At 46.7% G+C, this 15,307-nt stretch overlaps 7 protein-coding genes across 7 annotated transcripts; 6 read left to right on the forward strand and 1 right to left on the reverse strand.

Annotated features, from left to right (window-relative positions):
• Positions 1-442: 442 nt before the first annotated feature.
• Positions 443-1,562, forward strand: N7498_004007 (uncharacterized protein; the record flags this gene model as incomplete). The annotated part of the gene is made up of 2 exons (XM_058451069.1): positions 443-668; positions 709-1,562. Coding segments are annotated over 2 exons (1,080 nt in total), but the record flags the coding sequence as incomplete, so codon positions are not given.
• Positions 1,563-3,412: 1,850 nt separating this feature from the next.
• N7498_004008 (uncharacterized protein) lies at positions 3,413-4,012 on the forward strand (the record flags this gene model as incomplete). The annotated part of the gene is made up of 2 exons (XM_058451070.1): positions 3,413-3,433; positions 3,485-4,012. 2 exons carry the CDS (start codon positions 3,413-3,415, stop codon positions 4,010-4,012), a joined length of 549 nt encoding a protein of 182 aa, XP_058310532.1.
• A 64-nt stretch (positions 4,013-4,076) lies between these two features.
• On the reverse strand, positions 4,077-4,829 carry N7498_004009 (DUF3716 domain-containing protein; the record flags this gene model as incomplete). The annotated part of the gene is made up of 1 exon (XM_058451071.1): positions 4,077-4,829. One exon carries the CDS (start codon positions 4,827-4,829, stop codon positions 4,077-4,079), a length of 753 nt encoding a protein of 250 aa, XP_058310533.1.
• Positions 4,830-5,507: 678 nt separating this feature from the next.
• Positions 5,508-6,721, forward strand: N7498_004010 (uncharacterized protein; the record flags this gene model as incomplete). Its single annotated transcript, XM_058451072.1, has 3 exons — positions 5,508-5,980; positions 6,038-6,296; positions 6,359-6,721. 3 exons carry the CDS (start codon positions 5,508-5,510, stop codon positions 6,719-6,721), a joined length of 1,095 nt encoding a protein of 364 aa, XP_058310534.1.
• A 107-nt stretch (positions 6,722-6,828) lies between these two features.
• On the forward strand, positions 6,829-8,445 carry N7498_004011 (uncharacterized protein; the record flags this gene model as incomplete). The annotated part of the gene is made up of 1 exon (XM_058451073.1): positions 6,829-8,445. One exon carries the CDS (start codon positions 6,829-6,831, stop codon positions 8,443-8,445), a length of 1,617 nt encoding a protein of 538 aa, XP_058310535.1.
• Positions 8,446-8,457: 12 nt separating this feature from the next.
• N7498_004012 (tetratricopeptide repeat protein) lies at positions 8,458-8,859 on the forward strand (the record flags this gene model as incomplete). Its single annotated transcript, XM_058451074.1, has 1 exon — positions 8,458-8,859. One exon carries the CDS (start codon positions 8,458-8,460, stop codon positions 8,857-8,859), a length of 402 nt encoding a protein of 133 aa, XP_058310536.1.
• Positions 8,860-11,430: 2,571 nt separating this feature from the next.
• Positions 11,431-13,354, forward strand: N7498_004013 (uncharacterized protein; the record flags this gene model as incomplete). Its single annotated transcript, XM_058451075.1, has 10 exons — positions 11,431-11,579; positions 11,655-11,668; positions 11,728-11,800; positions 11,860-12,191; positions 12,245-12,388; positions 12,454-12,668; positions 12,738-12,935; positions 12,999-13,026; positions 13,084-13,199; positions 13,271-13,354. 10 exons carry the CDS (start codon positions 11,431-11,433, stop codon positions 13,352-13,354), a joined length of 1,353 nt encoding a protein of 450 aa, XP_058310537.1.
• Positions 13,355-15,307: the final 1,953 nt, after the last annotated feature.

Below are 15,307 nucleotides of genomic sequence, written 5' to 3' on the forward strand. Positions count from 1 at the left end.
TATTGACGTCGATTTGTATCATTTGATTACCTGCTGAATACCAATTTCAACGATAGAAGAAACAATCGCCGACCTACGACGTCAGCTTGAGGAGGCGAGGCAGGCGCGAGAAGAAGCTGGTCCATGCCCGATTCCTATCTGGGAGCACTATTGAACAGAACCATTCTGTTAGGGTAAGTATGAAGTACCAAGTCAGCAAATGTATGGTTCCAAGCAAAATAACCTCTGAACAGCGCCTGATTCTCTTATCGAGTATTCATCGTGACGTTAGATTACGATCCTGCCCGATATAAAGATCAATTAATTTTTTCTACTCAACACTTTATTCCTTGTCTAGTCTAACACCACGGCTACCGCATAAAACTACGCATTTCTTTTGAGAGCCACCATGGTACCTCGGTCACGCCCATATCATGGAGTACCTAAGTCGCTCATACCTAGCACCTCTGGGGTCACTCCACCACCAACATGTCTTCTTTGCGGAATTGAACTTCCACAGTTCGTTCATAGCGGGATATCGAATATGCTCAAGCCCGAATTATTCAGAAAAGATCGATGGAAAAAGTATTGGAAACAGAGTCCAAAGCATGTGATGGTTCCATCTACAGAGTTAGAGGAGGCATACCTCAGCGATTTCCCTCTGCTAGGGTCATGCTTTTGTCGAGCCAGTGAGTCTGGGGACTTGGAAATTTGATCAAACTTACTAAGATTCCTTAACTATCACAGTAATGAAAGAGTCCGAAAGCAGCTACCACCTGACGGGAATTAATCAGATTTTGTATCGCCAGGATGAACCTCTCCACACTCCAAATGATCCAGCGATGGCGAGAATCGGTGGCAAGACAAATGCAAGATATGACAATCTCCATTTCACGTCATTCTATGCTGCGAATATTGGAAGACGGCCGGTTCAATTCCATGGCAAAAAGATTGGCTACATTGTCCATGCCTATTGCTGGGTGCTTTTTGAGCGGGTCCTAGAAACAAAACTGACCCAGCGCAATTTGGCAAGATTTGTACGAACTTCCCGGAAATATTGGCGCAATAACGAATTATGGGGGCTACGAGACGACCGTATTTCTGAGGTCGAGCCGAATCAGAATCTATCGAGTCCTGAGCTTGGCTATGATGATATTTACCAAAATCCCCTAGCTACACCCGCGGTTCAGAAAGCGATTGACATCGCTAAGGTCGAAGCCGAACGTTCCGACTATTGTTTGAGGAAGACCAGCTTTCCATTAGAAATTTCTGTTCTCATCGCTGAGTGGGTTTGCCCTCTCAATTATACCGAGAACGATATCAATAACACCAAGAATATGCTGTTGGCGTTTCAGTGGAAGCTCCCGGATTTCTTCTGGAGGGCAAGATTGAACGAATTCTTGTTTGTTGAGCTAGATGAGCTCAAGAAAGCTAAATTTCCAGTGGATTGGCAAGTGCTGCGTCTAGGCTTGATGAGACTTGTGTCAGATCGGAAATGGTACCTTGCCAGCGGTCTGGGAGATCGGGAACGGGTGCTTGGAATCATGGTTGACATTAAGAAGGCTTACTTGGAAAAGTCTTAGAATGATGAGGTTTTGCTTGAAAAAGAATTGCTACTTGAGTTGATTGATCTAGCCACCCTTCCTAAGGTCTAGGGATAGGGAAGCCTCTGACTTCGGGATAGGGAGGCCTCTGGCTTCTGTCAGATTGCTATCATAAATGCAGAACGTACGAGGCTAGTCTTTTGAGTTAAACACAATGATAAAGTGTCTTTCTGACAAAGTGGTAATTAAATATAGCGAGATAGAAGTACAAAATGATGAAGGCCTTTAAGATTTGTAGAATCATAGAGAAATATTTGTAAGGAACGAATGATACTTCTGCTGGATATTGAAAGTGGGTCTAAACTGGGTAGGGGCTTCGACGCTCTCGGGGCTGATTCATAGAGATGATTAGACGTATGCCTCAAAGATCAAACTTAAAAGAGGCCCTGAGAGAGAATAGACTAATGTAGAAAACCACATATAAAAAACGAAAAATCAATAAGGGCACTTATCAAGAATAAGAGGATAAAGTGCTTACGTAAATTCTGATAGTTCACCTACATTTGGTCCTTATCTGCACTATATATGACTAGTAATAGCTACCTCAGGACTCATTACACCTTAGAGGTCTGCCGATAGCTTCAACTGGATGGGTCCAGAACCTCAAGTCCGGAGGCCCGGCGTTTCCATGAGCTAGATTCCTGCGCGCTGTATCCTCTCACGAAGCTCTACCAACTTTTCATAAATTCCTCTACATTACACCATACAAGAATCTTACGGCCCTTCCATCATAGTGGAGCTTAAACCAATTTGAGGATTAACCATCGAATATCCGCGTATTCTAGATTGCTCGTGGATAATCCCCGGAATTCCACCACTTATCTCACATAAAGGCGGAAGAGCATCTCATGGCTATTCGCAGATTTCAAATTCATCTAAATTTGGTATTGAGTAGATTTCTCAAACATGCCACGTATGCAGAATTTCGGCATGCCCGGCACCGCAAGAGGCTCAACGATACACTCGTCCCAGAATTTGGACACACAATGGTCAGTGAGATCGTCGGTGGAATAGGTGGCAGTCTCGATAATACAGTAAACCGAATCATATCCATCACCTCGCATAAAAGGTAGAACGTTCACGATAAGGGAAACAACAAGCAGGACTTTGACGGCATGATATCAATCTGTGTTAGACATGCTTTAGGAGAAAAACAACTCCGGCAACACTTTAAACAGACGAGATGCCGTTTCCGGCTCAGGGTGGGGCCCCACATAGGCTGAAAGCTTATGTTAGATCAACCCCCACAAGCCATGCATCTGTAATGGGATCTTGTTCTACGCGTCATTATAGAGAGTTTTAACACATATATTTCTTCCTGATGATATGGACGGTGTTTTTAAATGGTATAATATCAATAGAAATAATAAAGTTACTGTCAATAAGGTAGGCAACTCGGATGAAGAGGAAGTTGTAGGTTAGGCCAGAGCTACCTAGAGATATCATGAAGCAGTAGAAGCCTGGTCATACTCTGTGCTCCATTTACTAATATAATGTCCTACTGGAAATGAAAGTTCCATGCAGTGCGCCTATTTTCAGGCTTCTATCTCTCGGTGCACTTTAGGTATTACGGCCCAGGATAATGCGTGGACTGGGCGATGCCTGGGTTTGGCTATTGTGAACCGGAGATAGCCAGCCATATGAATACATACAATATGCCGTAGGCTAGCAATTATCTACCTACAAGGCGCTACCTGATTAGGCAGTCGCTGGGTAGTGCTTGCCTTCATGAGATATTATTAAAACGCGTCCCTCTTCCCTCTTTCCTCTCTTCTTCTCTTCCTACCCTCGATCCATCAACACTCATCCATCATCCCTCGTCCATCATCATGGCCACAGCTATTCCAACAGTAAGTTACATCAAGCAAAAAGGCCCATATGGACATCCCTGACGGTGTTAGTATCGTCGTATCCACGCAATCGAGCAAGAAATGAAGCGTGTTCGGAAAGGAGACCATGAATCAACCATTTACGGAGTCTGGAACTCCATTCTTTCGCTGCAATTTCCCATCACACAGGGATACGTGACCCGCCCCCAAGACCGGCACACCAGCCAGGCTGGAGAACAGGGATTCTCTGACCTACATGTGTTCCACTATCCCAGCACGGCAACTACGGCAACGAAGTTTTTAATTGTGCAGTGCAAGAGAAAGGGGGACGAGGGCAAGGGGTCGGTCTGGATAGAGGCCATCAACCAGCTGGATCGGTATCTGTCCGCCACACATGGTCGGCGGCCTCCAGCCGCCCGTAGTCCTGTTTATGGGATTGCCTGTGTTGGCCTGACGATGCGCGTTTACAAGTACGATGATATCAACCAGCGAGTACTCGACTGGGCGCCATTTGGTTGGCTCAGGGGCTCTGATTATAGCCTGAAGAAAAACCACGACAAAGTCCAGCAAATCTTGGACTTCATTCTCAACAATCACTAGTCTCGGTCTTTGTGGGGAGAGTTCGGGGTTCATTTCTATCTTCACTGCCGTGTAATTATCGTAGTTATGGAGAAACACCCAGACTCTCGTTGATCGCCTTCAACGTTTGAATTAAATCCTCCTTTTTCGCAATCATATCCTGTAGCCGCATAAGTTCCTTCTCCTCTGCTAGGATCAGATTTCCGATTTTCTCGGCGATCTCAATGTTTCGAGCCTCTGTATCTTGGCCGACTCGCTCAGTCCCTTGTAACGGACTGTTTCTCTCTCTTTCTGGGTTGTTTTCCTTCACTCCCGAGGATGTCGCGGGCCGCAAGCTGCACCGGCCTTGTTGCCGCCCATGGTGACAGTTTGCACAATGGTATTGACCAGGGACTCTGACACATACGGTGTAGAGACCATCTCCAGCCAAGCAGTTGGTGCATGCTGCCTGACCCTCGAGAACCTCATCGGCAACTACCTGGGCATACAAAGCCTCGGTATTTTGAGGCTTTTGATTGATGAGCTCAAACAAATCTCGCCCGTTCATGGGCCAAATCCTTTTGTGGCGGTTTGGAGCCCGCAATGTAGGCTCTCTTCTAGCAGGGAGGTCTCTCATGCTATACAGAAGCGTTCCTGGTGTCCGAATAGCTCGCCTCCCAAATCTTAAATCACATCCTTTGGCCATCTGGGCCCAGTATCCAGGCGGGAGACTGACTGCGCTGATGATCGGGGTGTCGAATGTGGGAGACTGCTTGGACGGGATACTGTTATTTTCAGAGTACAGATCTTCCATCTTTAGGACGGGGATGCGGTCATCTTCAACTTTGGGTTCTTCCATCTGTAAACAATAAGGTCAGGTCAGCTTGTCATAGGTAAATGAGTGTAGGTCACCTTGGTGGAGGCTGCGGCAGAGAAACGATGGAAACAGCAAGTTGATATTGATGGTGGATATAGCAATGACTGTGTCGGGGGATGGACTTGGTAGAAATATTCGAGGGTGGCGTGCGGTGCTGAGTGACTGATGACTCCGTTCCCTGGCCCAGAGGAGAAGATTGCCGGTTGGCCTTTGTCAACAGAAACCTCACTATTTATCTATGTTACTGTTTCTGGCTACAGCAAAATGTCCTTGAAGACGTATTTACTATTTCATAATATGTTGCGAGAGACTGAGCGACGTAACTGCATTTTCAGTCGCTTTGGGCCAGACAGGCCTAGGCTGATGTTATCTGAACGAATAAAATTTGTAGGTCTATCTGAAGAAGACATCGTGATATGGAAAGGCCGAGGGACGTAGATGACAGAGGACAAATTGGGGTTCGCAGAAACTGCAAACCTTATGTCAAACAAAGGTCGATCCAAGGAAGGCCACACCATGGATTTCATAGCTGAAGCTTGGCACACTCAACATCCCAAGGGCTTTACATTACCCAATCTATCGTCATTCATGCATTCCCGAGTCATAGCTCGATATCTTCATCCGTTCACCCCCACCTCCTCCTTCATCTAACTCATCAAGATGCCCAACCTTTTCGGCACCCTACCCACTCGTGCGCGCCAACGGGCCGTATTACATGACCAAGCCCGCAGCCAGGCCATGAAGAACCTCAACGACATTTACAAGCGAGTGGAGCGGTACGACAACACACATATCCACCCTCAATCATACGCATCTTTGGACATTAAGTGTGGAACTTTCTTGCTCGACAGGGATGGAAAATCATTGGACGCAAAAGAAAATTGCTCCTTGCCCTTTTTTGAACCCCGGGGCGCCTCTTGGATTCCCAATCTCAACATAACAGATGCTCGTATGCGCGAGACATTTCAAGTCTTCAACGATAACTGGGATGCAGTTTTGACAAGTGGTCTCATGCGGGAGAGACCGAAGACCCAGGCATATTCTGTTTGTTCCTGGCTGGAGCACATGTTTTCTTATTTCACTCGTGAAAGTAGCCATCCCAATGTTGCCTCGCTGTCCAAGTGGAGACACAGGTTTGTGATCCAGCTCCTTCGCGATACCATTTACTGACTACTCTGGATATTGTAAAGTGGCAAGTTAATCCCCGAGATCTTTGCCGAAAGGTTTTACCTTGCCGCTTTCCCTTACAATAGATATTCTACGTACGCAGTGTACGCGTCAAAGAAGCAGCTCTCATCTACCAAAACAACAGCCCCACATACCCTCATTACCATTGCGATCGGCGAAGAGCCGAGTGAAGACCTTTTCAAAGCAGAGGCTATGATCATTGCTGCGGCCATGATCTCACGCCTAGAGGGCGATGAGTGCAAGGCGTATAGCGTCATTCCAGTGAGGAACCATCATGAAGCACGCCATAATGTGCCTAAAGCTGACATTTTCACTCTCTCTAGATAACGCTAGTCACAGCAATGGGTGGAATGCAAGCTCGTGTCATTCAAGCGCATTCTAGCGGGCAATCCCTTGTCCTGAGCAAGACCAAAGTCTTTGATTTTGCGACAAATCAGATGGCAACAGCGAACATCGACATTCTCCTAGGCCTTATGGGCTCTGACCAGGTCGGAGATCCAGCAGACCCCGACCACATTCTGAAGGTTGAAGTACAACAAGTCGTGACCCAGCAAGGCTCGGACCATAAAAGATTCCAAAGTATTCGCAAATTCTTCCGGCCTGCGCGTGAAACTTCAGCAGCTTCATGGGAGAGCCGAAAATGCTCTACACCACGGCCTCAGATCCCTCAACCTTGGCGTTTGTAGTCTCAAGAAGACTTATTGACAGGGAGACTGCATGTATGGCTCGGTCATTGCGGTTCGCTAGGGGGAGTTGTGGTTATGCCTGTGTCTACCTCTTTCATGACCAGCGAATGACGAATATTCGCCTAGGTTCAAGTGAGCTGGCAAGTCCCGCATTTGAGAGCGCATATCGATACATTGGTCGTCGGCTTCAGATCGAAGGGCTCGACGATCCTGGAGCAGATGTCAAAACGCTTGTCAAAAAAGCTCTTAGCGAGAGTCCGGATAACTGTTTGCTGATCATCGATAATGCTGATGATATCGAGCTTTTCTTTGACCGAAAAGTAAGGCTATCAAGCTATTTTCCGTCCAGTCCAAGAGGCTCAATACTTTTCACGACCCGTCGATCATATTTTGCAATCAAATGCTATATTCCCGGGAAACATATCATCAGTGAACGTCCAATGTTCAGTAATGAAGCTTTGGAGCTATTCCTCAAAGCATTGGATGATAAGCAAGATGATATCGAGTCTATCATGAAGATACTCAATTTGCTCAAGTATCTCCCCTTGGCAGTCAAGCAGGCATCTGCATACGTTGCCATGACCAGATTATCTGTCAAAAAGTATCTGGGATATTGTCAGTCCAGTGAAGAAGCCCTTCTCAAGCTGCTGACCAAGGACTTTGAAGATACAACTCGTTACGAAGATTCGAACAGTCCCGTGGCAATGGCCTGGATGATATCGTTCAAGCAGATCTCACAGGGGAGTCCGCTTGCTGCAGGGATTTTACAGGTCATGTGTTTCCTAGCGGAGAGAGATATTCCAATCGATCTTGTCTTACATTACAGCGACCCAATTGAGACGGATGAAGCAATCGGCTTGTTGCTGGGATACGCATTCGTGACGAGACAGGAAGGCTCGAACTTGCTGCAGATTCATCGTCTGGTTCGTCTGGCGATGCAAAATTGGCCCAGACAGCAAGGCAAGCGACGTCGGGCTTTTTCTGACGCCGTCGCACAACTCACCAAGTGGCTCAGCAGGACAAACCCGAAAGGCCTGAAGTTTGCTATGATAGTCATATCTCATGTTCGCACCGTTTTGGCAGGACCGGAGCCCATCGTATGGTTTCTCCTTGGAAATCTTCTTGCTAACTCGACCAATTGCTGGAAAGTCCTAGGATATGATCATGCGCGGTACAAATTTCTGGAGCAAAGGTTCAAGTTGCTAGCACAACTCCTGGGCCTATATCATAGGAAAGTTCAAGGAGCCTGCTTCAACGCAAGTGAACCGCAATGTGATGCTTATTTTCAGTTAAGGCGCAGGCCTCGCCCCGCTGCAACATCCATGAGATTTATCACAGAGAATGAGCCGTTGATAGGCCCTTTCGAAGAAGGGGGCGTCTTTGACGACCGAGGACCACTGGATGCAAACAGGAGCCTTCCAGATAAATTAACAGTAGTTCACTTCTTCTGCAACTCGTTATACGAGGGGCTCAAAATGGAAGCGACAGCGCTCTTTGACAGGAGCATTACATTGCCCGAGAAAGAGGAATATCAAGAGATAATAGCTCGACAGATATCTTGTGAGGCCCTCGCTATCTGCGAACCATGCCTTAGTGCCGAGCATGACGATTTCCGGTGGCTTGAAGAAAGCTTCAAGGCACAAATGTCCCCGGTCGAAGAGCAAATGCCCGAGCAATTCTTACAGCATATTCTAGAAGTTTTCAAACAGTGGAAGGATGCCTGAGGTGCCACTGATATGAGTTCCCTCAAACTTTTGGAACATTCCGCGAAAACGCATTGCTTGGAGGGCAAGCTTGAACCAGCCGTGGAGATTTACCATGAGCTTTTAAATGGTGAACAAGGAAGCCTCGGAGTTAAGCATCACAAGACAATCCAGACACAGCAAACTCTCGCGGATGTGCTCATAAGGCTCGGCAGGGACACAGATGCGGAGCCGGTTGTTCGCCAGCTTCTTCAGCTCAGAAAAAAGATTTATGGCCCTAAGAGCTCCAATACACTGGATACTATGGTCCAGTTGGCACAATTGGTCAAGCCTGGTGAGAAACAGGAGCTTCTTAGCGAATTGTATCCGCCCAAAGCTGAGGTAGCGCTTGACCTATCGACCCACCACAAAATTGGCCTCCTGCTCGAGGAATAAAATGATTATGATGCCGCCGAACAGACCTATCGAAAAATCCTTCAGGTCCCTTTAGATAAAAATCCGCTTAACAGGTTTTCTATGTCTCGTCTGTGTACCGTGCTGGTTCACGAGGGAAGACTCGAGGAAGCCGAACGGTCTTATCAAATCCTTGTCAACTTTTTACAGAAAGAGCTAGGAGAAACCCATGAGGACTCAATTGATGCACTTTTTTTCTCTTGCTGACATGCTGAGACAGCAGGATAAGTCGAAGGAAGCCAAATATGCCTATCGGAAGCTTGTCAGGCTATGCAAGAGAGCACTGGGCTTTCAGAATCAACAAACGATCTGCGCCTTTTTGCATTTGAGCACGGTACTCGAGGATTTGAAGGACCCCTAAGCCAATTATGTGCATATTCAAGCCGGCAAACTACTCGAGCATTATGATTTTTCCGGTCTAATACCACTGGAAATTTCCCCTCGGTTTAGACTTGGTCTCCAGTTCTTTATAAAAGAGAGATACATTGTATCTGAGCAACTATTCCCTGGAATCTTGCCTGCCGGAGGAAGTACAACAAAGAAATTGGACATTTGGCTTCTTCTGGCAAAGTCGCTCTATTTCCAGGAAAACCATACCGCGGCCGAGCAAGAGTTTCGCAGTTGCTTGAAGCTAAGTGAGGAAACCTCAGGTGCTGAGGCCCCTGCTGCATTAAACTCAATGATGTGGGTGGCGAATTGCTTGAAGAATCAGAAGAAGTACCCAGAAGCCGAGGCGATCTATGGCAGGCTTTTGAAATTGGAAAAGCAAGGTTTCCGCGTCCGTGGCTCTAAGGTGCTCTCTATGGCAGATTGCCTGGTTTTAGTGCTGGCTGAGCAGCAAAAGACATCGGAGGCAGTCGTCCTTTGGATAAAAGAAATCAAGAAGAGGCCGATAGAGGCCTTTTTCGTACAGTTCTGTCATTATCTTACCCCTTTGATGTTTGTCGATCAGCTATGTCTACCTCCAAGTTTATCTGACAAGTGACTATCACCTTTGGCATGCTGACTTTTCGCGAAGCCCTCCCGTCTCGAGCGGGCGATAATGGTTTATAACTGGCTCTGTTACATTGGGATTTTCGTCTTTGTCATGGTCCGCCTCCTACTCTGGGTGATAAGTGAACCAGATAGATAAATGAGCCGGGCACTTGTCTTCTAATCACACTTGCTTACCTTTTAACTTACCATGACTACACACCATAAAATGGATCATCCTTCAAATGAAAGACAAATACAACTTTTTTTTCAAGCAATTCGCTCGGGCCAAAATTTAAGCATTAGAATGGCAGCAAAGGTCTATGGCATCCAAAGTCTACATTGTATGATCGCGTCCACGGTCGCATCGTACGAGGATACAAAAATTTGCCACATCTCAAGCGCAATGGTGGCAGCTATGGGGTTACCGGGCCTGGTCGAGCGAAAAAGCAGCGCCGATTGCACTCAGATCGCGAAGGAGCTGACGAGTCGAGCCAGGGACAACGTGGGTGGCTGACATGGTGAATTACATCAATAGCAATAATGCCTCAGTAGCAGAGGACGGACGAAAACGAGGAGAAAAAAGAAACGAGCAGGCGAATAAGAGCGTGAAGTTGAAGGGGGGTGGGGTTCTTTATAGAACGACGCACAGCGACAGTGCAAAAAAAGCTGACCAGACTGGGGCTCGATCCCAGGACCTTATCGGTGTTAACGATACGTGATAACCAACTACACCATCCGGCCGCTGATTGGTTGATTGAGAGGAATGTGAATACATGGAACGATGCAGCAAATGTATGAATACAGTCGTGAAAGGCCTATTCATATAAGCCATGTCTACCTTCTATTACCTCACTCATTAATTCTTTCTTAGAGATTTCAGTCTTAATAAGGAAATCTACGCATGGTGCTGTAAATACGAAGTGGAGCAAAGGAGTTTTTTTTAACAAGATTCCTTGCATTATCTAGTTGGCACATTCCGTATTCTAGCACCACATGTTTTCCATTTTAGCAGTAAATTGAATCAAATGGCATATGGGACGATTGTTAAACCAAATGATTGGACTCAATGGCACCGAAACCAACGAGGAATGTCGGGGTCACATCGTACCCGCTTTCATGCCACTCTTTACCAACTACGAACTAGAGGCGGGCAACGTCGGGAAACACGAATCCCCATTCGAGTATCTATTCTGCTAACATCTATCCAAATTAGTACACGTAAGATTAGTCCATTTTGAATGATTACGCCACACCCGTCACAGTTATAAAACCAAGATTTAGAATGATCATTCGATCGGGATTGCCAAGCACCGAAAATTTCGCCGGGTTCGGCAACGCCCGCCAGAACTTAGAGCCAACCCGGCACGGCGCAGGCGGTCAAAGTTTCCCGGGATCCACCCTAACCCCAGGGCACTTTCAAATTTTTTCTTGGCTTGGGGTAGATTTGCAGACATTTCTGACTGGTATTTGAATCTGTGACTCAGTCAATGCTGGCATAATCGTGTCGACTTGTTTTTTCTCGGTTTGCCAGAAATTCTCGACCTAACGAAGCGCCAAGCAGAAGCAAAGTTGCCCACTATGAGTGACGAAGAGTCATATGCAGTTGATGCCAAAGGGCCCATTGACGGGCCCCTCAAGGATGGTGAAAAGCCATTTGCTGCAAAGGATTTGGAACCATTTGGCAATGAAGAGACGGCTGAGGTGAAGTATCGGACCATGAAGTGGTGGTAAGTCAATTGCTTTTCCTGTTCTGATATATTTCTGTAACTGGAAGATGAAGAACGCTAATTACAAGTAATTAGGCACTGTGGAATGCGTTAGTACCCAATTCATAATATCAGGCACCCTCTAAGCTTCCTCTAACAATATCTCAAGTCATGATTGCGGAGAATGTCTCTGTTGGAATTCTCTCTCTCCCATCTGCAGTGGCCACCCTTGGCATGGCTCCGTATGTATCATTCTTTCGAGAGCTCCCCCATAAGCATCTTAGCTAACATTTCAACTCAGTGCTGCGATCATGATTTTGTTCATCTCTGCTCTTTCATGGTACACAGGTTATGAAATTGGCCAATTCAAGCTTCGTCATCCCGAGATTCACAGCATGGGAGACGCTGGCGAGCTTCTGATGGGCCGGATTGGCCGTGAAGTACTGGGAATCGGCCAGCTTCTGCTGTTGATTTTCCTCATGGCCAGTAACATCTTGACATTCAATATCCTGATGAACGTCTTGACGGACCACGGCACCTGCACCTTGGTCTTTGGTGTAGTTGGGCTGGTCATCTGCTTCCTCGGTGCCTTGCCACGTACGATGGAGAAGGTCTACTGGATGTCTTGTATTTGTGGGTACAGCCCAATCAGTGCATTTATAGCGGCTCGACTGACCTTTATTAAGCATTTTTGAGTGTTTTCGTTGCCGTGATGGTGACCATGGTCACTGCGGGAGTCGAGAGCAAGAGTCATGTCGCGAATCTTGCCACCACGGACGTGAGCTTCCGCGATGGTTTCCTGGCGGTGACTAATATTATTTTCGCCTACCGTAAGTTCACACCAAATTGCAATAAAAATTATGTTGCAGAGGTAGACCGAGCTAATCAATTGCAGTCGCCCATATTGCTTACTTTGGCTTCATGTCTGAGATGGAGGACCCACGAACCTTTAACAAGTCGCTCGCAATGCTTCAAATTATTGACACGGTCTTGTACCTGGTTAGCGCGCTTATCATCTACCACTACGTGGGACCCGATGTCGAGTCTCCTGCCATCTTGTCTCTGAGTCCCTTGATGGGTAAGATCGCCTGGGGCCTTGCAATTCCGACGGTAAGACTATCTTTTTCATTTTACTCATTCCATGGGTCTCATCCAGAATTTAATACTGATTTGATATAGGTCATCCTTTCCGGCGTTGTCTTGGGTCACGTCGCGTGCAAGTACATTTACGTGCGCCTTTTCCGCGGATCCGACAAGATGCACAGCCGGAGCTTCCTGTCGATCGGATCCTGGGTTGCTATTTGTATCGGCGTTTGGGTCGTATCATGGGTTGTGGCGGAATCGATTCCCGTGTTTAATGACCTGCTCAGTCTCATTGTAAGTCTTGGATCATACTGCACCTTGTCTAGGAAATTATGCTAACACAGAAGTTACTTATAGAGTGCGCTATTCGGAAGTTGGTTCAGCTGTACGTTGGGACCCCCCTTGGCAATATTGAGGTTTCCCATTTACTAACATGACACAGTCGGTCTTCCTGCCATTTTCTGGTTCTACATGAACCGGGGTCAATACTTCCGGAACTATAAGAAAGTAATTTTGACTATCGTTAATGTCCTGGTCTTCGCCATTGCCGTTTCTATGGTGAGTGACCACTTTCCTCAATTTGTTCCCCTTCCTTTGTACCGCTTGATCAATAACTGACTTTTCTCCAGTGCGGTCTGGGTCTATACGTGTCTGGTGTGGCGATTCACAGTGACTCTAGCTCCAGCAGTTGGTCTTGCGCTAACAATGTATGATCATGATTAGAAAGGATTCCAGCAGGAATAGTGCTTGCTTTCTATTGGAAACCCTCGATACTATAAATTTAGTGAGGTTGACCTATTGGGGAAAATTTGACTTGTACATATACCATACCTTGTACATGAACCACGAGCCCTGGAGACTTTGTCGAAGTTTATCGGAACTTCTATGATCTCCAGCGCATGGTCCTATGGCTGAGGCTGAGCCTTATTGTTGATTATACCTTGTAGACTGATTTACCGAACTGTCGAGTTTCTCTTTACAATTAAATAAATTTACACGCCAGTACCTGGTATAAGTAGCTGTGGCTTCATTCAAAAAGGTAATTTGAGGAAAACATTAGATATCGCCTGGAATTATCAGTTTAATTGAGGATACTTGGGTGGTAGGTATCCGCCAATCAAGAATCCACGCTAGACCCACCAGTCACCAAAAAAAAAATTGTGTTCACTTGGACAAAAGTGAAAAAAGTTGATCAGACTGGGGCTCGATCCCAGGACCTTATCGGTGTTAACGATACGTGATAACTCGGGGGTGACTGTGAAAAGGCCACGGTTGTGCGTGGCGTTGTGTCACAAAACCGTGGCATTCCTACTTGAGAACCGTGGTGTTTCCACTGTAGACGAGTATAACCCCCCCCACCCTAAAAGGCTCAGGTACCTCACCCACCCAATTAGATCTTCTTCTCAGGTGCAGACCTTAAGTACCACCACCCCTGTGGCGGCTCTATCATGAGTCGTGGAAGACATAAAGGTGCCTAGCATCCCTTGGCTGATTGCTCCAGCCATTTTTTCAAGCGACCTCGCTACCAAAATGTCGCCTAAGCAAAAGGCTAAGCAAAAAAGAGACTGGGAAGCCTTCTTTCGCGCACTAGAGAGAGAACTCAAAGAGGGCTGGGTACAATCGACCCAGCGGAAAGTGGAAGATGTGAAGAAACTCTAGGTCTTATTAGCATTCATGAAATACTTAGCCATCAAAAATGAGCGGTCTCTATATCTCTCAACACCGCCGCAATCTACTCAGTGTGATCTATTTCAGGTGCCGTACAAACTATGAATTCTCGCGCCTTCTATCGCGTGGTCCGGTTGTTATCTAGGAAACTGTTAGAATCATCCGCTCTTAGTGCCCTATCCGCAAGCTACCGCGTCTGAAACAGTTAGCGCTAGGCCGTAAAATTGATCTAGGACTGATCTGGACCCATAATTTGTCATAGTCTGCTGGCGCCCGAATAGTTAGGTACCGTTTTCTCAAGTGCCCGAGTACAGCGGTTGCTGATGAAGTAAACCATCAAACCGCAGAAGCGAAAGAAAAGCCACTAGTCACCAAGCATGAATCCATCCAGAACTTCGTGCTTCGATCTTGAAATAGATAACAGAAAGTGCCTGAATTCTTCCTCTTTCCTCAGCCACCAATCACGCTAAGAAAAGACGGCCGGGGATCAGATGCCAAATTTCTCCGAGATTGCCGCTTTTACAGAACTCAGAGCGCCTTTCATGACAAAAGGACAAATTATTCTAGACCCAAACATTTATTGGGCGCTCAGATCATGCGCATGACTTCGCTCTCTTTTGCGACAGGGGTAGGAATGCAGCTAGGCTGCTAGCTCATGGGGGCCAAAAGGATTCATGGGGCTGGCACAGCTTCTACATCTCTCTTTTCATTCAAGGTAACCCATAGCTTATGCACAACATTCTGGATCGGTGGTATACATATGATGAAATTCAGACCGAGCCGATCAAGGTCCAATATGAGGAACTACTTTGGCGTATGCAGGCGCCACGAGTGTAGTTGAAAGGCAGCGCTAATGGAACCCGTAACCCGCAGCACGATGGCGTGATACACTGCCCCACCGCAGATCCACTCAGAGTTGTGGCTGGTCGACCATACCGGGGCATTTGGATTAATATAAATATTCACGGGGATTCGCTTCTGACTGTAGACTCGAACCA

Source organism: Penicillium cinerascens, assembly GCF_028974065.1.
Source record: "Penicillium cinerascens strain IBT 15544 chromosome Unknown contig_24_segment0_segment0, whole genome shotgun sequence".
In the NCBI taxonomy this organism is placed as follows: Eukaryota; Fungi; Ascomycota; class Eurotiomycetes; order Eurotiales; family Aspergillaceae; genus Penicillium; species Penicillium cinerascens.